Source organism: Pleurodeles waltl, chromosome 11 (assembly GCF_031143425.1).
Source record: "Pleurodeles waltl isolate 20211129_DDA chromosome 11, aPleWal1.hap1.20221129, whole genome shotgun sequence".
Classification (NCBI taxonomy): domain Eukaryota; kingdom Metazoa; phylum Chordata; class Amphibia; order Caudata; family Salamandridae; genus Pleurodeles; species Pleurodeles waltl.
In genome coordinates, this window is record NC_090450.1 from 33,786,138 (window position 1) to 33,810,479 (window position 24,342).

At 44.4% G+C, this 24,342-nt stretch overlaps 1 protein-coding gene across 1 annotated transcript in view; it reads left to right on the forward strand.

The window, feature by feature from the left end:
* The first annotated feature begins 3,893 nt into the window (after nt 1–3,893).
* The window catches only part of LOC138265062 (5-hydroxytryptamine receptor 3A-like), a 39,567-nt gene continuing 19,118 nt past the window's right edge, over nt 3,894–24,342 (forward strand). Inside the window, exons 1-5 of the mRNA XM_069212611.1 lie at nt 3,894–3,936; nt 6,350–6,513; nt 8,058–8,102; nt 16,290–16,399; nt 19,633–19,844. Coding sequence (XP_069068712.1) covers nt 3,894–3,936; nt 6,350–6,513; nt 8,058–8,102; nt 16,290–16,399; nt 19,633–19,844 — 574 coding nt within the window. The remainder of the gene's footprint in view (nt 3,937–6,349; nt 6,514–8,057; nt 8,103–16,289; nt 16,400–19,632; nt 19,845–24,342) is intronic.

Sequence of the window (24,342 nt, forward strand, 5' to 3'; positions counted from 1 at the left end):
CGGGGACAGGTCAGACATAAAAGAAGGACTAAAGACTTTACTCTCACTTTTATATCTGGCCTGTCCCGTTGTTTTTTTTGCGTAGCTTTGTGAATGTGTGCCTATACAGGTGTGTGTTTATCTAAGCATCCCCAGAAAAGGGAGAAGAGAGCAAACATGGGGTCGTGCCCAGACATCAATTCTTTCCCCAAGTCAGGTGGTCTGTGCTTAGTAGAAATAAGACCGACAGCAGCTTGGTCTGGGTTTAGACTGCAGGCGAGGTCTCTGGGAGGATGTCTGATGGCTGCGGTGCCCCCCTCGTGTCCCCTCGTTGTGTGTCCTCGGGGAGGGGCCAAGCGCCCCACCCCTCTGCTTCCAATCCGCAATGAGGTGAGCGCGTGCGGCGGACCTAGTGCCACTGGTGACACACCCTGAAGGCGCTATGCCACCCAAGGACGCGGGTTCCTTATCTCAGGCTGTGGTCCCTGCGGTGCCAGGTCACCGCCCGCGGCGTCCTCTGGTTGTCATACGGGCGTAATTAGTGACCAAGTCTAACCGAGAGACTGATTATTGAATGGGTGGATGAGTAATATAAGGCATTTTGGATGGGTAGGAGTGGGCGAATTGGTAGACGGAGAAGGAGTCGAAAGGGGGGGATGAACAGCTTAGTGGGAAATCACGTCTTGGTGAATGGATGTACCGATGGATGGACGCGTTACTGGATGGGTATGGATGTTTATGTTGAATAGGATGCACGGATGGATGGATGGACAGACGGAAAGATGGATGGTCGAACGGACGGATGGATGGATGGCCCGACGGACGGACGGATGGGTGGGTGGATGGACGGACACACGGAGGACGGACGGATGGATAGATGGATGGGACGACGGACAGAAGGATGGACGGGGGGATGGATGGGCGGACAGAAGGATGGATGGGCGGAAGGATAGACGGACGGATGGAACGATGGAGGGATGGATGGGTGGGCGGACAGACAGAAGGATGGAGGACGGACGGTTGGACAGATATATGGACGGACGGATGGAGGACGAACGGTTGGATGGATGTATGGATGGGCGGACAGATGGAATGATGGACGGACGGATGGAATGATTGTGGAATGGATGGACAGATGGATGGACGGATGGGATGATGGTGGGATAGATGGACGGATGGAGGACGGACGGTTGGATGGATGTATGGATGGACGGGAGCATGAATGGATGGGCAGAAGGATGGATGGATGGAATGATGGACGGAAGGATGGATGGATGGATGGATGGAATGATGGACGGACAGATGGAATAATGGAGGGATGGACGGACAGACAGAAGGATGGGCGGACGGATGGATGGACGGACGGGAGCATGGATGGATGGACGGGCGGAAGGATGTATGGAATGATGGATGGACAGACAGATGGATGGACGGACAGACAGACGGACGGATGGATGGATGGACGGACGGAAAGATGTATGGATGGACGGACGAATGGAATGATGGTGGGATGGATGGACGGATAGAGGACAGACGGTTGGATGGATGTATGGATGGACTGACTGATGGAATGATGGACGGACGGATGGAATGATGGTGGGATGGATGGACGGACGGACGGTTGGACGGATGTATGGATGGATGGATGTATGGATGGACGGGAGCATGGATGAATGGGCAGAAGGATGGATGGATGGAATGATGGACGGATGTGTGGAAGGATGGATGGATGGAATGATGGACGGACGGATGGAATGATGGAGGGATGGATGGAAGGACAGACAGAAGGATGGATGGACAGACGGATGGATAGACGGACGGACAGACGGGAGCATGGATGGACGGGCGAAAGGATGGATGGATGGAATGATGGACGGACGGATGGAATGATGGATGGATGGCCAGACAGACAGATGGATGGACGGACAGAGGGACGGAGGGAATGATGGACGGACGGAAGGATGAATGGATGGACGGACAGAAGGATGGATGGATGGACGGAAGGACGGATGACGGAAGGATGAATGGACAGATGGAAAGATGGAGCGGACAGACAGACAGATGGATGACAGATGGAGGACGGACGGTTGGACGGATGTATGGATGGACGGACGGGAGCATGGATGAATGGGCGGATGGATGGAATGATGGACGGATGGAATGATGGAGGGATGGATGAAAGGATGGATGGACGGACGGAAGGATGGATGGATGGACGGACGGAAGGCTGGACGGAGGAGTTAGATCCCTAGATTTGAGGCACGTGAGAGCACTGGATCTAGGGACAGATTGCTGAAAAAAGCCTGTAGAGTCAGCCATACAGTGAATGGAGCAATGGGGATTCAAGTGCCTGGAGTCCTGGGTGGATGTAATGGGGAATAACGGGAGGGGTGGCTAGTGGTCTGGGTGGTGTGCAGGGATAGAGTTGTGGCCTGGCGGAAAGTGGAGGGGGCTGGAATGGCAAATCTGACCGCATTTAATGGGTGGATGAAAGAACTGATGAACGCCGATGGTTGTGGCTATATGGAGGGGCCTTGTGGGGGGATGGGAGGAGAGGAAATGAACTGTGGGGCTGGATGTAGGACATGGGGAGGTGGCGGATGGATGAGTAGGTGGATGTGTACCTGGAGGGGTGGCTTGTGGGGTCTGCAGAGAGGGGAATGAAGGATGTGAAGGGGAGGGGGTTGAAGTCACGGAGGGGTAGTTGATGGAGTGATGGGTGGGGACCGTGGAGGGAGGGGTACAGAAAGGGCAGAAGAATGGGTGAGGGGCACAGAGATGGAGTCAGAGTGGTAGGGCTTGGGGGGCAGAATCTGGGGTGGTAGCGAAAAAGACGATGGAGGGGTAAGAGTCAGAGGAAGCAGGGGAAAGGAAAAGTCGGGGTGCATGTGGGTGGAAGGTGGGGACAGGGTAGGATAGTTGGAATAAAAGAAAGGTTTAACCACCAGAGTGTGGATATTAAAGGAGAAGGCTACAGGAAGAGGCGAATGAACAGATGGGGGGGAGGGAGCATCAACGAGTGAGTCTCTTGCAGACTGGGTGAATGACTAGTCTTCTATAGGTCACACTTACAGTAATGACTTAGAAGATCCATGATGTATGGGCGAAGCTGGGCGCGAAGTGAGGGAAGGTGGGTGGAGAGAAGGGTGGATAACCAAATGTGGTTGGGTAGGCTGAGGAGATGGATCTCAGACTTAGGGTGTGGGGTGGATGAAATGAGGAAAAAATGGAGTGAGATGGCTGGAAAGATGTTTACTGAAGGCAGTGTGGGTGGAAGTGGGTGGATGGAGGGAATGTGCATGGAAATGTGTAGATAGAAAGAAGGTGGATGGAGTAAGTGTCGAGGAAGGGAGTGAGGATGTGGGGAGTGAGTTCGGGGAGAGTCTGGATGGAAGTCTGTGGATGGAAGTCTGTGGATGGAGAGAGTGTGGATGGAAATGTATGGACGGAGAGACGGTCGACGGAAATGCGTGGAGGCAGAGAGTGTGGATGCAGAAAGGGTGGGTGGAAATATGTGGATGGAGAGAGTGTGAATGGAAGTTTGTGGAGACAGAGAGAGTGGATGGAGATAGTGTGGATGGAAGAGTATGGATGCAAAGAGTGTGGATTGTAATGTGTAGATGGAGGGAGTGTGAATGGAAGTGTGTGGAGGCAGAGACTGTGGACAAAGAGTGTGGCGGAAGAGAGTGTGGATGGAAGTGTATGGATGGAGAGAGGGTGGCTGGAAGTGTGTTCATGCAAGGAGTGTGGATGCAAGTGTGGAGGCAGAGAGTGTGGTTGGATGTGTTTGGAGGCAGATAGTGTGGATAGAAATGAGGTGATGGACAGAGTGTGGATGGAGAGATTGTGGATGGAAGTGTGTGGAGGCAGAGAGTGTGGATGGAGAGTGCGGATGGAAGTGTGTGGAGGCAGAGATGGTGGATATAGATGGGGCAGGTGGAGGGATAGAGTTGGATGGTATGTGATAGAAATAATTGTTGATGGGAGGCAGGGGGATTGATGGGTGCTTGTGGGAAACGGTACATGGAGTGAAAGTGGGTGAAAGCTAGGTAGAAACAGAAAGATGGCTGAGATGATGGGTAGATGGTGTAAGTATGGATCTACAACTGGGCGGATGGTGAAAGGGGTGGATAGGAGTGGGTGGAGTGGGTGATGGCTAGCTGGTGGCAGAGATAGGGGTCGGAAGTGGTGTGGCACAAGTGTCCTTTGGGGAAGTTTGGGATAGATGGATGGACCGATGGGGTGAGTGGTGAGCTGGTGGATTCTAATTGGCTGACCTGTAGGCTGGGTCATGGATGGATAGATGGATAGATGGATGAAGGGGTAATGAAGGCAGAGAGCTGTCCTTTGCAGAGAATTGGCCCCATGGAAAAATTCTTTCTAATGATACAGGGATGTCTGAGAAATGGATTTAAAACTGATATTTTATTTTCCGCTCGCAAGTGCACTGTTGAGCATAACATAGACTTTCAAAGCAATTGAGCAGCTTTGAAATTTTCTGTAAAGACAGATCTGTGTTTCTACCACATGGCCGATTTTATCTGCTAATATATTTCACATTTTTATAAAGGGCTGAACAACTGGATAGGTGCACGCACTCTATGTATTAAAACACCTTTGGGTTGCTTGGCAACCTCATACAAAGAACCACAATAAAAGAATTGTATGATGAACATAAAACATCCTTGAGGACAACAGCAATCTCTGCAGAAATCAAGGTGGGACAGAATTTGGAGAATCATTTCAGGATCATGTTAAAAGAAGAGAAAACCTAGAGGGACTGAGGTGAGAAGGTTGTTAACAAGAACAAAATAATAGCAATAGTTGTGAGGATTCATATATATATATATATATATGTAGAGAGAGAGAGACACACACGGTGGAAGGGTGAGGAAAGGTGGAGATGAGAAACAGTGAATGTAAGGATTAAAAGCAGTTCGGAGGCAAAGGCCATTCGTGAAGTATAACGCTTGCATCCCTTCCTCGACCAATGGAGTAGAATTGAATGTATCAGACTTTAGTGAGTTCTGGTTCTGCAGGGTGTACCTGGAGGGCTGAACCCAGTGCTTAATTTGAGCCAGTGGTTGCCGGTGGGGGGCACCTGTACTTATTTTTGAGGGCCGGCAGGCATTTATTTTTCTACATCAGGAAATGACTGCTAGCAAAAGACATATGGGGAAGACGGAGGAAAGAAAGAGGAAAAAGCGTTACAAAGGGAGAAAGCAGAAAGCTGCAAGAGTGAGCTGAAGGGGCAGGGAGTGGCTGTAAATAGATTAAAGAGGCCCGAGATGGCTTCCGGGTTACGCTGCCTCAGAATTCTGTGCTCTCACATGTAATTGCAGCAGACGCGTGTTTCAGTGGAGGGCTTTGGACACCACACCACTGGCGGTACCAATGTAGTGAATGGATCTTCTCATCCAAACCGTGTGCTCAGAGAGGTCTAACTATGCATTTGCTAGTCATGTATGTGCTTCCTGAGTAGTCTAAAGATATGATGTATATCTTATGTGCTTGTTGGTTAAATAGAGACTTCACAGTCGCAGCTTGCGTGGCGGTGAAGGGGCAGAGTGTGGGAGTGAGGGAGGGGTGAATTCAATAAAAATAAAAAATAAAAAAACTTACCTGGGCCGCCGCCACAAGAACCGCGCTGCTCCTCTCCTATTCCTGCAGACACAGGCTCCCAGCCTGCCCTGCGCCAATGCTGACGCTGCTCAAAGCAGCGTTAGGATTGGCTGGGAGCGTCCAGCCAGGGCGCTCCCAGACAGACTGGAAGCCTCTGCAGGCTCTCTCCAGACCGGCAACTGTGTTGCTGGGCTGGAGAGAGGACTGTGTGCATGTGTGTTTGGCCGGCCTGCGACGGACGGCCAAACATACATGCGCTCTGAGGGGGGAGTGCTGAGCACTCCCACTTATTGCTTGTCACCCCCGTGGCCCTGCCCCTTTTCCCAAAAACGATCATAAACAGTGTTTATTATTGATTTTGTGGAAAAGTTTTGCAGCTGTCGCTGCTGGCGGGAGGGCGACAATCCTCCGCCCTTACGGAGAAGACCCACTGAGATTTCATTAGCTAGTTAAAATGCATCTAGCTGAGAAAAGACTAAAAATAAATGTATTGGTTTTAGATGTAATATTTAATGAGCCTTATTGTTACTTTAAGAGCTGTATATAGCTGTAAGAACTGTATATCCCAAGAGCTGTAACAATAGTGAATTCTGGCCTGCACCGCTGCATCGAGTAATAAATATTAGCACGTGGCTCTGCGCTACAGGGCCAGAAGTCCTGCCAAATTTCCACGGTAACCATTGACTGTGTAAGTGATTCACAGTCATTCTCTGCACTGATTTGCTTCTCTTTGGTCTTTCTTCTACAGTTCCGGGTGTGGACTCTATGTTGACCTGCTCTGGGTCACAGAGTGGACCCTCCTACGAGTCCTTGCAGGACGTCTTCAATAGGCGATCCCTCCGGCCAACGCTCAACTACCACCGGCCCACCAGCGCCAACATCTCCTTTACCATATACGCCATCCTGGGAGTGGTACGGATACAAGTTATCACATTGATGAGCAGTGTTGTCCAGGGTGGTAGAATCCATTTCCTGCCCTTGTCTAGGGTGGCCACATGACCTGAGCGGTGGGGGGTGGGAGTGATGTCGCAGTCTCTCCTCGGATATCATTCCTTTCATAGTAATGTGGGAGGAAAGGTGCTGCACTGCGGTATACTCTGGGCCATATTTATGGGCTTTTGGCACAGGGCAGTGCAGTAAGCAGCCATGCGCGTCCAATGCAAATGGCCGGAATGCGCCGTATCTAGAGCATGCAGCGCAATCCTGTTCCTTCCCCTTGAGCTATTGCCATTTCAGCATCCTAGCCCCAATGCAGGCCCCCTTGCACCATTGTGCAAAGATGTCTGCGTTGCTTACAGGATTGTACTGTGCAGGGAGAGGCACCTTCCTGCACAAAAACAATCCTGAGATGCTTCTTCCTCTGTGTATAGGTGCTACAGAATGCAGGACATATGGAAAGAGGAAAAACAGAGGAGAAATAAAGACATTTCCCCTTGTTACGCCTTGGTAATCTGCAAATGCGTCCAAATCCGTGAGTGTGGTGTGGGCACGCCTCCCTGGCGCAGAGTAAGGCAACCCCGCGATTTGCACTGCTTTGCCTCACTCCAGATCTATGAGGCCATTCAAAGCCACACAAAGTGGCTTTGCGTGGCCTCGTAGATATGATTTCAAAGCTGGCGCCACTGCTGTGTCACATTAATAAATATGCCCCTTAGTGCTTTATAGATAGGTGCAGAAGTTGGGGACATTGATACGCTGCTTCCTTCTTTAAGGAACATTCTCTTCTACAATACTTTATTTGCACAGTGATTCTCTTTCTTCCCTCGCGTTCTCTCTCTGACTCTTTCCCTTGCTTGCTTTCTCTCTATCTCTCCTTTTCCCTATTTCTCTCTCTCTCTCTCTCTCTCTCTAAGGATTCTATCATCTAAGTATTTGGAGCATTGATTGATACTGGGGAGCACCTCCTCTCACAGCTAGGCCGGAGAGGTAAATCTGAGCTAGCTCAAGTCAGCCAAAGGGATCCTTGGTTTTGGGTATTTGTAGACATTGTTGGGTGATCCTCTGCACCTCTAGGTTGAGATGTAAGGTGTGCTGACTACTGTCTACGAGGATGTGCCGAGTCAAATACATCCAATATTTTGGGAGTGTGGGATGTGGAGATTCACAAAGGTATGGGGAGAATGCAGTGTACTTTATCTGAAAGTGGGGGCCTTTTTGCATGGTTCATAGATGAGTAGAAGAGTTCACTTAGAAAAGAAGGGTTAACAAGAACCCCACAAAAACTGAGACAGAAGTGTTCTTTCTTCTCACGTCTACTGAAATTATTTAGATCAATGAGAGACCAACATATTTGGCCATGGGAACTCACTAAACATTTGAGGTCCCAGAAATGTTTTCTTTGTAGAGATTTAAATCTTGGCAGATAAGATAGCTTTTATGGCAGCTGCTTGGAAATCTCAAGTGAGAGTTGAAAACAGCCCTTATAAGTTTGTATTATTTCTCTTTCTCTTGTGCAGAATGAAAAGACTCAAATACTCACCACCTTTCTGTGGTTGCGACTGGTACGTCATATGTCTTTCTTCTCTATACCAGTATGTCATACATTTTTCTTCCCTACACCAACATGTCATATAACTTTCTTTTCCAAACTGGTATATCCTATGCCTTTCTTCACTATATCGATACGTTATTTGTCTTTATTTCTATATCAATATATCATATATCTTTCTGCTCTGTAATAGTATGCCATATGTCTTTCTTTTCTATACTAATATGTAAAATGCTTTTCTTCTTTGTACTGGTATATGTCTTTTTTCTATATCTATTCTTCTTATGTCTTTCTTCCCTATTGGTATGTCACGTCTTCTTTCCTATACTAGTATGTCATATGCCTTTCTTCTTTGTACTAGTATATCATATGTCTTTCTTTTCTATACTGGTATGTTATATATCTTTCTTTTCTGTATTAGTATATCACATATATTTATTCTCCATACAGTATGGCAGTTGTCTTTCTTTTCTATACCAGTATATCACATCTTTCTTTTCTATACCGATATATCACATCTTTCTTTTCTATACCGGTATGTCACATCTTTCTTTTCTATACCAGTATATCACACCTTTCTTGTCCATACCAGTATATCACACCTTTCTTTTCTATACCGGTATATCACATCTTTCTTTTCTATACCAGTATATCACACCTTTCTTTTCTATACCAGTATATCACACCTTTCTTTTCTATACCAGTATATCACATCTTTCTTTTCTATACCAGTATATCACACCTTTCTTGTCCATACCAGTATATCACATCTTTCTTTTCCATACCAGTATATCACATCTTTCTTTCCTATACCAGTATATCACACCTTTCTTTTCTATACCAGTATATCACACCTTTCTTTTCTATACCAGTATATCACACCTTTCTTTTCCATAACAGTATATCACATCTTTCTTTCCTATACCAGTATATCACATCTTTCTTTTCTAAACCAGTATGTCATATGTCTTTCTGCTCTATACTGCTGTGGCCTGTTTTTCTTTTCTATCCAGCTACATCATATAGATGTTTATTTTCTGTAGCTGTATATCACGTCTTTTTTTAACACCGCTTCGTTATATACATTTCTTTACTCTATGGGTATGTCATCGGTCTTTCTTCTATATAGGAAGGTCCTGCAAGTCATTCTTTTATATGGTGCATATTATGTTCTTTTTTTAAAAATTGTTAAGTGTTAGATCGTTTTTTCTGTACTGTTAAATTATATAAGCATTTGTTTCCATAATATTATGTTATATACGTCTTAAGCTTGTATACCGTTGTGCTATACACTACCGTTTTTTTTCTACACTAGTACAGCAGATCTTTCTTTCCTTACTGGTATGTCACATGCCTGCTTTGACTTTCTTTTGAATACTGCTGTGGCAAATGTGTTTCTTTCCTATATCACTGTCATATGTCTTTCTTTTCTGTACCCAGAATGTCATGCGTCTCTCTCTTTTCTATTTTGGTATTTCACCTTTCTTCTTTGTGTTGGTAAACCATGTTGATATTTGTTTTCTATACTAGTAAGACATATGTCTTTCTTATCTCAAGTTGTATGTCATTTGTCCTCTTTTTCTATAATGGCAAGTCATGTATTTCTTTGTGTATCTGTGCATTAAGTATCTTTCTTTTACATACTGGCATGACATTTGTTTCTATACTAATTCAACAGGTCATTCTTTTTTGTATAATGATACATCATATATATCTCTCTTTTATTCACCAGTACATTATACATTTTTCATTTCCTACTTTAGTATATCATATGTTTTTCTATCCTTTAACAATACGCGATGTCTTTCTGTTTAATACCAGTTCATCATATGTCTGTCATTTGTATACTGCTAGTTTGTCATATATCTCTCTTTTCTGGTACATCATATTTCTTTATTTTCTGTACTGTTTTGTTTTACGGGTTTCTTTTCTGTACCTATATGTCATGTGTCTTTCTTCTCCATACGGTTATGTCATACAGCTTTTTTCTACAGTAGTACAGCAGACATCTTTTTTTCTATAGTTGTCCCCCATATGTCTTTCTTTTGTGTATGTCCCAGGACGAGATGTTGAAAAAAGGCTGGTAGTAAAAAGTGGTCACTAATTGTGCATCGAATTTTTGCAACAAATATTTAATTTTCCGCTATGCACTATGCCCTATGCACTAGAAGACTGCTTTGCAAAATTCGACCTCTTACCCATGAAGCTGTGGATCTTCCTTTACTCTTTAATGTCTTTCAAACTTCCCCTTTTAAATCTTTGGATAAGATTCCTCTTAAATTAAATTTGTTCACTTAAGAGTGTGCTCCTGGCAGCCGTTACATCTAGGAGTTTGATTGAAATTACGGCTCTTACATCTTCTTAGTCGTTTCTTTGATTTCTGGGGAGAATTTGGAGTTGGTTCTCTCTCCTTAGTTTTTTTACTTTCACCTTCTTCAGAGGTGGTTTTTCCATATCTGTGTCCCTCCTTCATTGGTCGGTGAGCGTGCTCTACATTCTTTGAATGTTGGGATGGCTGTTAGAGTATATTTCCAGCATACATCAGTGTTCTGTACCAAGGATTCTCTTTTTGTCAACTTTGGACCCTGTTGCCAGGGTAAAATGCCTTTTAGTAGCTGGATATACCCAGCTATTCCCATGTCATGTGATCTGGCTAGAGTTGCTTTTCAAGCTCCTCTTTTAGGACATTCCACAAGGTACCTTTGCTTTTTGGGCTTTTGCTTATGGACTTCGGGTGTAAGCCAGGGTAATTTGACTCAGCTGTTCTGAGTTTATTGAATGAGTAAGTACTATATATTTTCACTGATCTATGATTAAGTTCAAAATGTCGCGACACACCCCATTTATTCTTGTAGTCCATTCAGAAATGATGAGTCTTAAATAATTAACATCACCGTTCAGGAATCTTTTATTCTTCCCTGATTGAGGAAATAAACAAGGAGCAGCTAGTCCCATGCAACAACAGCCGACACATGTTTCGTCAAATTGACTTTCTCAGGGCAAGGAATGTATGTCTCTCATGTTATCCAATGTGCTACGAAGTCCCGTAGATGATGTATATATAGTAAACGCACAGCGGGATTGTCCCAAAAGCAGTGCGTATCTCAAATCAAGAAGTATATGCAACCATGATAAGTCGGGGGTTCCAGAGTTTGTTTCTTATGTTGTGGATAAGCGTGCAATGAACAAGGTGAACTATGATTAAGTGTTCTTCCGTGTTGCTCCTCAGTTGGATTTCTGTGGTATATCAATGCCCTTTAAAATTGCTTATTTTATTCTTGTTGGTTAGGATGGGGATGAGAAAAAGGGATGAAGTGGTAATGCTCAGATTATTTACTGTCGGCTTCATTACACTGAGCCTTACTCTTCCTCCTCCCTGTCCTATTTCCCACCTTCCTTCTCTGGGAGTGGTGATAATTAATATAGCCTTGTCTCTTATTTATAAAACTTTCTCCATGATACAGACCCTCTTACACCGCCTAGGAGTTAAAACATAGATTTTTATAAGGGAATTTGGAGTTACATGTCCCTGAAGATGGGTCACTACGTATTCCTAGCTTTTTCCTGATTGTAAGCCAGCTGATCACGCCATCAAACTCGTTCCCCAAACCTAAAACTAACCGCACCCCTCACTTCAACCTTTACTGTAGCCCTAACCCCTGAGCATACTAGCATAATCCTAACCCTAAACCCCAGACCTTCCTGTCCACCATCTCTAGACCATGCTTTCCTCGACTTTTTTGACTATTCAACTTGTTGTGGTCTCATTTTTGATTTTCTATTTTTACTTACTTTTTTGGTATTCTACAACTTTTTTGTTTCAAACCATTGTGGTACATTATGTTAGTCGACGTTGTCTCCTTGTCCCAGTGTCTGTCTTCTTTGCCCAGTGCCTCTCTGTGTTTAGTTATGTTATAGACCAAGTATCAATATATCCCTAGCTCAGGGTTACCAAGCCTGTGCCTCCTGGTTCTTGTGTCATCATAAGTACTTCTCCCTTTCCCAGCTCCTTTTTCTTTCAGTTTCTGCTTCAGCATGTTCTGCATAAACTGTCAATGCCTCCAAGACCAGTTCCTCCTTCTCACATGGGCCATGTCTCTTTGATTCTTGGGCCATTGCCGCATAAACCAGCGAATCTGAATTTTACTCTGTCGCTACTTTTTACCACTTGTCCTCCCTTCAACCTTTGCTCCTGTTTCTTCTTCCTTCCCTCCTCCATTTTTTCATTTAATTCCTTCCTTCCTTTCTTCCCTGCTTTTGTTCTTCCTTCCTTTCATTTTTCTTTCTTTCGTTCTTCCTAACTTCCTTCTGACCATCCCAGCTTATCTCACACAGTCCATCTTTCATTTCTTCCTATCTCTTGCCCTCATTCACTCCTTCTCTCCTTCCTTTACTCCTTTCTTCTTTTCTCACATCCATACATTGCTTCTTCCATCCTTTGTTCCCTTCTTCCTTCCTTCACTGCCTTTCACACCTCCCTTCCTTCTGACCTCCCCTCATTTCCTTCTCCTCCCACACCTCCCTACGTTACCTGTTCTTCTCTCCTTACTTCCTTCTCTTTCTTTCTTTCTTTCTTTCTTTCTTTCTTTCTTTTTATTTTGTTTCTTTCTTGTTTCTTGACCTCTTGCTGATTCACTCCTTCGTTGGTTTCGTCCTTCCATCCATCCTTCTATCCATTTTCTCTTTTCTTTCTTGCTTCTTTCCTTCCCCCTCCACTCTTCATTATATTACCATTACCAATGCTTTGTGATGACTCCCTTCCATCCTTCTTTTGTTTCTCATGTACTTCCTTCCTTCCTTTCTTTCTTTCTTTCTTTCTTTTTTCTTTCTTTCTTTCTTTCTTTCTTTCTTTCTTTCATTCTTTCTCTTTTTCTTTCTTTCTCTTTTTCTTCCTTTCTCTTTTTCTTCCTTTCTCTCTTTCTTTCCTTTTTTCTTTCTTTTTTTCCATCACACTGTCTCATCTGTCCCTCCCGTCAACCCTTTCGTCCTTTCCCCTTCTCTCTTCACTCATTTACCTTTGCCCTTTTACTTCCATCCTCCCTTTCTTCCTATCAGATCCCATTCAGGGGGCCACAGGGCAGACAGAGGCTTCTGGACTCCAACATTGGTGACTAGGACATAAGCCACTGTTATTTTGGGGTCCATCTGATTACGTCAGGCTAGGCCATGTACACTCTTTCTGGACTTGACTCTCAGGGTAGCAAGTGCGCGCAGTCAAAAGCTTCTCGGGGAGGTGGTGTTGGGTCAAGAGATCAGAACTCATCAACCGACAGACACAATACTGTATTGCACAGCCCAGTGCTTGTCTTTTAGTTAAAAGAAAGTGCTTCAATCTCACAGCAAAGGTAGATACTACACAGCTCAGTCTGCGATCATCTCTGCGCTTTACCCCTTTTGGTGGCCTTTTCCTTCAATCGGAGTTTCCTAATGTCTACAGCCGCTGGTGTCCAGTATGCGTACAGGCATTGATTAGGCACTGGCGCAGTTCACTCAGAATTACCCCACTGTGTAGATGTGCAAACCAGTTCAAATAGCATTTAACAATTTGAGCTCACATGGCTAAAATCTTAAGTTCATTCAGCAAAAGCTTTCTGCAATTTGAGTCCCTTGTTCCATTCACAGTTAGCCCCCACTTTTGCCAGCTCATCGTAGGTGCAGTTCTGATGGTGCGGGAAGGCATGTTCAGTGTTCTGGCTCATACAACAGCAGCACTTGTAACTGCTAGGGCCTTGACAATGAACTTGGCCAATTAGCAAAAATAGGCCCTTATTGTCATAGCTCCCACATTATCAGCGCTGAGAGATCTCCAACTTTGTTGTTGGCAGCAGCACAAGTCTCTCGGGTACACAGCAGGATTCAAACTGACACTATGATGCTTGGCACTTTTAATAGTCTTGGCACAGTTCACAGCAAGAACCACCTGGGGAGACTGGGTGGCTCCTTCACAACTGGGTTTACTCCTAGATTTGTTCTGTGGTGTAGTCCACTTCCACTGGGTGTGCTTCAGGCACTCTCCTTCCTTCTGTCAGCAAACTGGCAGAACTTTATGCTCTAGGCAGGCACCTCGCCTCCGGCAGAACGTGTAGACTTTGGGTGTTGACCCGTCACCTCTGGGAGACTGTCTGTCACGCAGATACCTACCCTGGTCACCCTATAAGTACTCTGCAGAGGACACCTTTCCTTGATCAAGAAAATATTGGAAATGAAGAAAAGTGTGGGGTTTGGATCCCACCTCTCTAGTCATTTTCAACACTGTTTCAGAACCAATATTGTTGGTTAACATTCAAATGTAGTTTTCTGGCTGCTTCTCAGACACCATCTTTGGAGAAGGTAATGACTCTCACTTCAGGTAGTGATGATTCTGGCTCCAAGGAGGAGTATCCATAATATAAGCACAATAAAAAATAAGGTCTCTACATCTGGCTCTCATCAGTCTGTTTAAAGCCAAAATCAGGGACAAACAAAAGTGCAAGCCCCACCTAGAAAGTTACTCACCCTCAACAATGGAAACTACAGTCCCATCCCTCACCGTTCACCCCTACCATCTACCAAATGGCAGTGCCCCTGAAGAACTAATCATCAGGCTATGCTAGCAAGGACCAAGTTGAATTTCTGTGGGTAGCCCTGTCTCCATCTTTCCTATGATCATTGTCTGGGTCTCCAGCCCCCAATCGCAGAAATGTAAGCAATACATTGTCAAAGAAAGTTCTTTTCATCCTCCATTTTGAGTCATGCTAAACAAGGGGCTAATTACAGATGTTTATCATACACAAAGTCCTTTTGCCATGCGTGCACTACAAAGGCACTGATTTAGACAAGCTTGACACACACACACAGAATGTCAGTGCAAGGTCTAGTTTTGCATTAAAGCAGGATTTTACACGAAAGGGGTCAGTAGACCACACTCTGTTGTGACACAGAGAAACACATCCATTCATACTAAAGGTTCACTGTCAATCTGTTTAATGCCATCATGCTTTGTGGAGCTTAACCAGGGAACAGATTGTAGTCCTGTGCCTTCAAAGAGGGAACACGGGTACATCCTTTTGGGTCACAGATCCGGTTCTGGGCCTTATTTACCAGGGAGAGCAGTGGTTAATTTGTAAATAAAAACGTGCCGGTGCCCAAAGCTCTCCTCTGAAACATGTGGTTACCACATTTAAATGTGCAAGCACGGAATACTGAGACAGTCTAATTCCTTAGTCCATTTACAGCCACTCCCTGCCCCTTCAGCTCACTCTTGCAGCTGCTTTCTCCTTTTCCGATGCTTTCTCATCCTGCTTTCCTCCATCTTACCTATATGTGTCTTTTGCTCACAGTAATTGCCTGATGCAGAAAAATAAGTGCTGGCCCCCAAAAATAAGTGCCATTGCCCCCCACCGGCAACCACTGGCTCATATTAAGCACTGAAGGATATGCCTTGGACTCTGCACACAGACTAGAGAAGCATGATGTCAGTGTCAAAAAGTCAGGGTATCAGTTTCACATGCAGTTAGGCTTTCAGGGCAGAGGCACATGTCCATCAAGAATTCACAGGGGACATTTCCACCCCATCTCTCCCGCAACACTCATTTCTTTCCTCCTTTCCTTCTTTTCATTCCTCCTCTTCTACCTTCCTTCACTGCCTTCATCCGTCATTCCTTTCCTCCATTCCTTCCCTCCTTTTTTCTTGCTTCCTCCTACATTTAATTTCTGCTTGTTTCTGACCTACTTGTATACTTTTCATTCACCCCCTCCCTTTTTCATTCTTTGATTTTTGCTCTTTAGTCTGTTTCTTCCTTTCTTCTGCTTTTCAACTTTCATTCCCTCTTTTGCTCTTTTCATAGTCTTCCTTATTCCCCTTTTTCCATCCCTCCCTTTGCTTCCTACCTTCCTCTCTTTTGTCTTGTTTCTCCTCTTGTCTCTCAGGGGCACTCCCAGGGCATGCAGGCTGCTAGTTCCTACCCTTGTGGAGGCTCCCACAGTGCATCTGTCCCTTCTGGCATGTGTGAAACTATTGGTGGTGTATGGGAGTGGCTGAATGCTGACTCATAAGTGTCAGGCATCTCACTGGAATGAGAGCTCCCACAGTGTTGGAGACTGACACTCTCTTTGCTTGCCCTCTTTCGCGTCCTCCATTCCTTTGTTTCTTCTCACCTTCACTCTCCCCCTCTCTCTCCACTCTCTTCTTTGCTCTACACCCTCCCCCTATGTCTTCCAGTACTGGCATCATGAGTTCCTTACCTGGGATCCTGCAGAGTGTGGAGGGGTGCAGAAGATCTCCCTGCCCGTGGAGGACCTCTGGACACCTGATATCATTGTCTATGAGTTGTAAGTAAAATGCCTCAATAATCCTTTCAGTGCTATTATTCAATAATAATTTTATTTTTAAGTATTATATTTATAATAGGGGTTGTATAGCACTGAACCAGCCACACGAGCATTGGTGTGAACTAATGTGGGCAAGGGGACCCCTAAAGTTGTGCACCCAAACATATTACACTAAAACGTTGCCCACGGGTTGCTGAATCGGCAACAGCATTAATCCTCAGATTTGAAAGGCAGTTTGTCCACGATTTAAGACACTCCTCAACATATAAAAATGAGGACAGACTCAATAATTGAGTTCTATATCAGTAACAGAAGTTTTAAGGATTTAATATAAAAAATGTAAAGAGTGGAGTACAGAGATCATAAATGCAAATACATGAGATCATTGCTATGAGGGCTTTCAGTATATAAGGTGTTACAGAATAATGTGCAAATCAGAAAAATTCTAAGGGCCAGATGTAGCAAAGGGTTTTTCCCATTCTGTGTCAATGGGAAAATGTGTTCGTACATATGGCCCTAAGTCTCTAATGAGCAGCAAAATCGTTAAGAAATCAGGCAGCATCCCTAGAAGCATCGGAAATTTTTCTGGTTCACCCACAGAATCAAGGGTTTATGTACAGTTTCCTTGCATAGGAAATCAGTTCTGCAAATTCGTTTTGATTGAGCAAAAGAATTACATCAATAGCAAATTAGAGTATAATTTAAAATAAGTTATATTGCCTTACTATCTAAGCAGTGTCCCATTACATGAATTTTTATTCTGCCCACTCTGTGCTGAGGTCATCCAGAGACGGCAGAAGAAACTAGTAACACGAACAAAAGCAAATTATTGTGAATGAATAAAGTACGACGAGCTAGCAGGATGGCTCTGGAAAAACATTTCTGTGACTGTAATGGGATGTTTTCTTCAAGAACAGCAAAAACAACGTCATAGGAAATAAACAATCATGAATCTGCTTGACTGTGGGCTGCAGAGGTGATGAACATTGAAGTTGTAGGAGGAGACATCCTTTTTAAACAAGATGGCGTCTAGGCCTTAATTGAGGGCTAGTTAGGATGAGCTTGAAAAATACACTTTACGAGACAAAGAAAATGTGTTTTAAATGAAATGGCACCATGTTAGTGTGCACATGTACTTTGAAAGTAAATCTATGTAATAGTATTGTTAATGCACAAAAACATGAAATGCACAGAAACTCTCAAAGTAATATTATAGGGATGTAAGACAAAAAACTGCAAGGAAGAGGCAAAAGTTAAATTGCATTGACTGAAGCTAGAGCCCTGAATAAACAGAAAATAGTTACTAGTCTATAAGGCAGATTTTGAAGAGCTGAAGCTCTGGATCTTTCCAAAAGGAAATCACGTTAATGTTGAATCTTATGTCTAGAAGTAGTTTACTCCACAGTCACAGGAGAAACTGAAAATGCTGTGAAATGCTTTGAAATGTGATGAAAGGAAAAGTGAATTATTTCCAAAAATCAGTGACAGGGCTAAAGGAACATATTTACACTAGTGAACAGCCAGCATAGCAGTTTTCCTCCTTCTGTGTCCATCACAAGGACAGGTAATAATTAGGACAAACATTCACATTTTCACTTTCTCATTTAACTTGGTTCGATTCAGGGGGGGTAGAAAAAACAAACATGTGGTTCTTAACCTATCCTGTTTCAAGTAGAATTAAAAAAACTAGTTTTTATATATTGTCATCTACCACAGTTTTGTTGAGTTGTAGCGAATGGGCATTCATACATTCCAGTTCAGTGCTAATACATTTCTCAATCACAGGCAAATAAAAGGCTGAGTTGTCCTGATCAGCAACAGGCCACACTAGATGTCAACAACGGATACTTACCTAATTGAGCATCTTATGTGTTGCAGAAACCTTTGTTTAGATATCCAAACGTGTTGGTCTATAACACCAACACATCTGGGCACCTCAATCTACTTTGAAACTCCTACATTAATGAAACTGCAAGCCCACATTGGTCTGCCCACATGGTCTCAGCTGCAGCCATAGCCTCGTGCACACTCTCACCCAGAGGATCTATGATCAAAATAGGTAAATCTAGAGTGATAACTTGGTTGCTGTTGTAAAAGCATTTTAAAAAAGTGTGCACAACTTATGATCACTCGGTTTAATCCAAGAACATATACTCAGCCTTTCCAAATTCCAAAGTGTGCACCTTAGATTAAGTACCAGTAACACCTGGTGTTAAAGTGCCTTCAGGTTTTGGTGTTACATAAGCACCCACTTATTTTATGATAGCATAAAGCTAGACCAGGTACAGTAAATCCAACAGATCTCTCTTTTCTTCAGTTACTCCCTATAGATTACTGCCTTAGCAAACAATTAGTTAAAAATACTTGTTCAGATACAACAATCAATTACATTAGTGAGGGCTGAGCACTTTTAAACTCTATTCAGGCTAGACCAGATAGGGGTAAGAGATTTCTTCCCCGAGTGTACATATACATTTTTTTTCATGTATACAACCTTGTCACAATGATTTTCACCAATGGCCTCAAAAGTTAATAATTTCATAAATAGTTACAATAACAAATATAGAGATCGATAGAGAAGGTACATTATTGAGAAATAAAAAGATCAATGTCGCTATCAAGACAATTTACCATATCTGGCTTATCTCCCATGCCTTTTCCAGAAGTTCCTATATCAGTTAGATATTACTGCAAATAAGTGTTTATATGAATCTGAAAAATCTGCTACCAATTTATTCATAGCCGTACCCTTCCTGTTAAAAAGGGTGTTGATTCATCTAATATGTGCATCCGGCCTGAGTATCTTCATTACTCCGAATCCAAGTCTTCCTCTTCACTGGCTTACAGTCCATTCAGAGTTCTCTCCAGGGATGTCCCCCTACCAGGCATTATTTGGCTTGTGATTTCAGTAGAAGAGGAAGGGGTATGGTCCTTATGGTGGTCATGAGGAGTAGAATATTGGGAACAGAAAAGGTATTTTCAGATTTTAGAAGAACACCTTCTCTTTTTGTGTAGCAAAGAATTTTCCTATCTATAGGGTGACACGCACTTCATAGAGTAAGGACTGTGATGAGGAAGATGGACGAGGTGGTAATGGGAGATGCCATTGAATCAACGGAAATTGGCAGACACAGAGGCCTGGGGTTTCCACTGTCATAGGCTGGACCTCGGCCTGACTGTTGTGTCTTCTCTCCTTCCCCATTACTTGTGATCTTTGCTATTCCTGGCCACAGGCTGGAGCGTGAGATCTGTCCTCCCCCTTTTTCTCCCCTCAGCATCGATGAGGACAAGTCTCAGCGGACGCCCTACGTTTATGTGAACCACACAGGTATCATCCGTTACGACCGCATGCTGCGCGTGGTGAGCTCCTGCAACCTGGGCATCTTCAACTTCCCGTTTGATGTGCAGAACTGCTCTCTCACCTTTGGCTCCTACATGCACACAGGTAAGACATGTATACCCCCCTGCATGTCATGCAAGGGGCAGAGGGTCTTATAAGATTGTAAAACATATCCAGTTAGATCACAGGATAGCAGTCATTTAGATTCTCGCAGGTGGCCTGCTGACCTGTCAGGTCAGTGGAGGCTATGGCCTCCAATACAATGGTGGAGGACTCCTGCTATACCTAGAGATCCCTGTCAGGCTTCTGGAGATCTCTGGAGCTTTCAGAGCAGCAGCCGCAGATTTGCATTATGGGTGACATGCTTGTTTTGCATGCTTAGCAAAGTTATTCGTTTTTTTTTTCAAGAACAGTGTAACTAAGAATCAATAGGCCTTACATGCCGGGAGTTTTCTTTCTGTGTGGTGGGGTCATTAATTAATTTGCCTGCCCAGGCCCACCATGCCAAGCAGGCAATCCAGTGATATTTGGCCTATCCTAAATAAGGCAGTGCAACCGGTAATATGACCTGTCGGCCTAGTGATGTAGGGCCTCCAAGTCAAGGGTTTCACCGGTGGAGCCAGATGATACTGAAACCTTGTGGTTGCTCATCTGTAAATGAAGGGTGGGAACTGTGAGTTTGGAAGGACAGCCAAACTGCCAGCTTATGGTGACTGGTGAATTATTCTCTGCGACAAACTCTAAATGAGCCCCATAAATATGTTAGCTAATCACCTTCTTACTTCACCCAAAATTAGTGACTCCTAGCCACACCACTGTTCAATGGCAAAATTTACAAAGGAGTTGACAACATTATATTTCATAAATCTCCTGCTATTTCTGTGAACCCCGGGTCTGGAACAGCATCCCCTGATCCATAGGACAACCAGCATCCCCTGCGAACACTGTATCTTTGCCTTGGACCCAGTACAGAGCTTCATTGCCTTGTGGCTAGGTTTGCCCTAATCAAATACATGCACGGGTACCGAAATACAAAAGACGAGGTCGAGACACAAAACCGTCCATGAATGATCCAGCTAAAACTTTAGAGGACCTCTATGGATGAACTTTGACACTTAGATAAAGGGCCTTATTTAAAGATGCCCCGTCCACCGTATTACAAGAACTTTATATTTTAAGGCACTTGTAATACAGAGGGGATATGCATCACGTTTTGATGATGTATTCTAACTATCAAACTCTAAATAAGGCCCGAAGCCTGCATAAGATGTAACATTTAGAGTTCACATATGAAATCAAAGGGTGTGAACTCACAGCTATGAAATGCTCTTCAACTGTAAAATGAAATATCCTTGTGCAATTCAGATGTGTAAATCCCCGATTGATTCACACAATCATCTTTTCACGCCCTCATAAATGTATAGCGTTGTGTTGCTGGCCAGCGAGGTTCACGCTATATATAAACCAATACATACATGAGTTTATACTTAGGTGTAATGCCTGATCTGATTACTTAAGACAGCTAGATCGAAATGGTTTAGTAACCACTTAAAAAAGAGCTCTCACCAGGACCGGACTGGGAACCCGAAGCAGCCCTGGCCAATGTTAGCAGACCCGCCCTCACAGGGTACGTAGCAAGCCTGACCACTACAATGCGGTTTGGGGAGTCCTCCCTACCCGAGACAATTTGGGGAAAAATGGCTAAAATGGTGCATTCTACAACACATTTTTCAGTATATATTCAATTATATATGTTTGTTGGACCTGGCTTTTTGACAGGGACATCCCCAAACTTTTTGCCTCCTTCCTCCTATTTTTTCTGACCTGTTGTTGTTGACTTTTGACCTCTGGGCACTTTACCACTGCTAACCAGTGCTAAAGTGCATATGCTCTCTGTGTAAATTGTACTACTGATTGGTTTATCCATGATTGACTATTTAATTTACTTGTAAGTCCCTGGCAGAGCGCACTACATGTGCCTAGGGCAGGTAGATTAAATGCTACTAGTGGGCCTGCAGCACTGGTTGTGCTACCCACCTCAGTAGCCCCTTAACCCTGTCTCAGGCCTGCCATTGCAAGGCCTGTGTGTGCAGTTTCACTGCCACTTCGACTTGGCATTTAAAAGTACTTGCCAAGCCTAGAACTCCCCTTTTACTACATATAAGTCATCCCTAATGTGTGCCCTAGGTAACCCCTAGAGCAGGGTGCTGTGTAGGTAAAAGGCAGGACATGTACCTGTGTAGTTATATGTCCTGGTAGTGTAAAACTCCTAAATTCGTTTTTACACTACTGTGAGGCCTACTCCTTTCATAGGCTAACATTGGGGCTGCCCTCATACACTGTTGAAGTGGCAGCTGCTGATCTGAAAGGAGCAGGAAGGTCATATTTAGTATGGCCAGAATGGTAATACAAAATCCTGCTGACTGGTGAAGTCGGATTTAATATTACTATTCTAGAAATGCCACTTTTAGAAAGTGAGCATTTCTTTGCACTAAAATCTTGTTGTGCCCTTCAATCCACGTCTGGCTAGGTTTAGTTGACAGCTCCTTGTGCATTCACTCAGACACACCCCAAACACAGGGTACTCAGCCTCACTTGCATACATCTGCATTTTGAATGGGTCTTCCTGGGCTGGGAGGGTGGAGGGCCTGCCCTCACACAAAGGACTGCCACACCCCCTACTGGGACTCTGGCAGACAGGATTGAACTGAAAGGGGGCTTGGTGCATTTCTTAGAGACTCTTTGAAGTCACCCCCACTTCAAAGGCACAACTTAGTATAAAACACGGCCTCTGCCCTACCTCATCAGACACTTGCTGGAGAAGAAACCTGAACCAGAAACTACATCCTGCCAAGAAGAACTGCCTGGCTGCTCAAAGGACTCACCTGTCTGCTTTCTACAAAGGACTGCTGCCTTGCTGTTGCCCTGCTGCCTGGCTGAACTCTTGTCTGGCTGTGAAAGTGCTCTCCAAGGGCTTGGATAGAGCTTGCCTCCTGTTCCTTGAAGTCTCAGGGCCAAAAAGACTTCTCTCTTTTACTTGGACGCTCCGTGCGCCGAAAATTTCGACGCACAGCTTGTTCGGCGGCGAGAAAAATGCTGCACACCGACGCTGATCGACGCGACGCTCTTGGGACGATCGAAAATCCGACGCACGGCCTCGCAAGGACAACGCCGCCCGACCTCTAGAGGAGAAATCGACGCGACGCCTGCCGTGAGATCGTAATTTCAACGCGCAGCCCCGCAGATCGACATCCGGAGGAGAAATCGACGAGACGCCTGCCGTGAGATCGTAATTTCAACGCGCAGCCCCGCAGATCGACATCCAGAGGAGAAATCGACGCGACGCCTGCCGTGAGATCGTAATTTCGACGCGCAGCCCCGCAGACCGACGCGCAGCTGGAGAACAAGCAGGAAAATCCACGCACAGACCCGGGACATCTGGTAATCCCCGCGATCCACAGAAAGAGACTGTCCACGCGCCGGAAAAACGACGCCGACTTCCCCGCGTGGAAAATAACGACGCAAGTCCGTGTGTGCTGAGGAGAAATCGACGCACACACCAGTTTTCCACGCACCTCTTCTCCTGTGGCCCTCTGAGGAGATTTTCCACCAGAAACCAGGTACTTTGTGCTTGAAAGAGACTTTGTTTATATTCTAAAGACTTAAGACACTTTCTATCACTTTTCAGTGATATCTTTACAAATTCGTATTGCAACTTTGATCATTTTGACCTGAAGATACCCAGATAAATATTATATATTTTTCTAAATACTGTGTGGTGTATTTTTGTGGTGTTATGCTATGGTGTTGTATGATTTATTGCACAAATGCTTTACACATTGCCTTCTAAGTTAAGCCTGACTGCTCGTGCCAAGCTACCAGAGGGTGGGCACAGGATAATCTTGGATTGTGTGTGACTTACCCTGACTAGAGTGAGGGCTTTTGCTTGGACAGGGGGTAACCTGAGCGCCAACCAAAAAAACCCTTTTCTAACAATGTTTTTAAAGCATATTAAATGATGGCCTTACAATGCACCAAGATAAGGCAATCTTTATTGGGATTCTTCAATAATTCCATCACTTTCTATCAGTACCTCTAATCTCTCCATCTCTCCATAGACCCTCTCTCGCATGTATTTCATTTGTTTTGTATCAGCTCTCTTACCAGCGTATGGTGTTGGAGCACTTTACACCAAACACACCTACAGAGACAACAAGTCATACGTGTGTAAATCAGTGTATAGAAAATGCTACAAAGGAGGCTACAAGGTTTTAGATTCACACATCATCCATACTGGTAGGCATGTTTTTTAAGAGTGCCTGGTCTGGGGAATCATCAACTCGGGATAAAGAACATAACACAGTGGTTAGGGTTGACTTTACTAATAACAATTATTTTCTACCAAAACAAACCCTTTTTGGCAAAATTAGAATAATCAAAGTCTGGAAAAAAACATAACTTTCTACCCTGTACCTTGCAGTTTGCATGCAGCTCTCTGATGACAGCTACAGCTCACTGTGCTAGATTATGTTTGTAATTTATGAACTGCACAGTAACAAAATGATCTCTGTGACAAAAGCAGCATCCCACTGAGCTATGCACA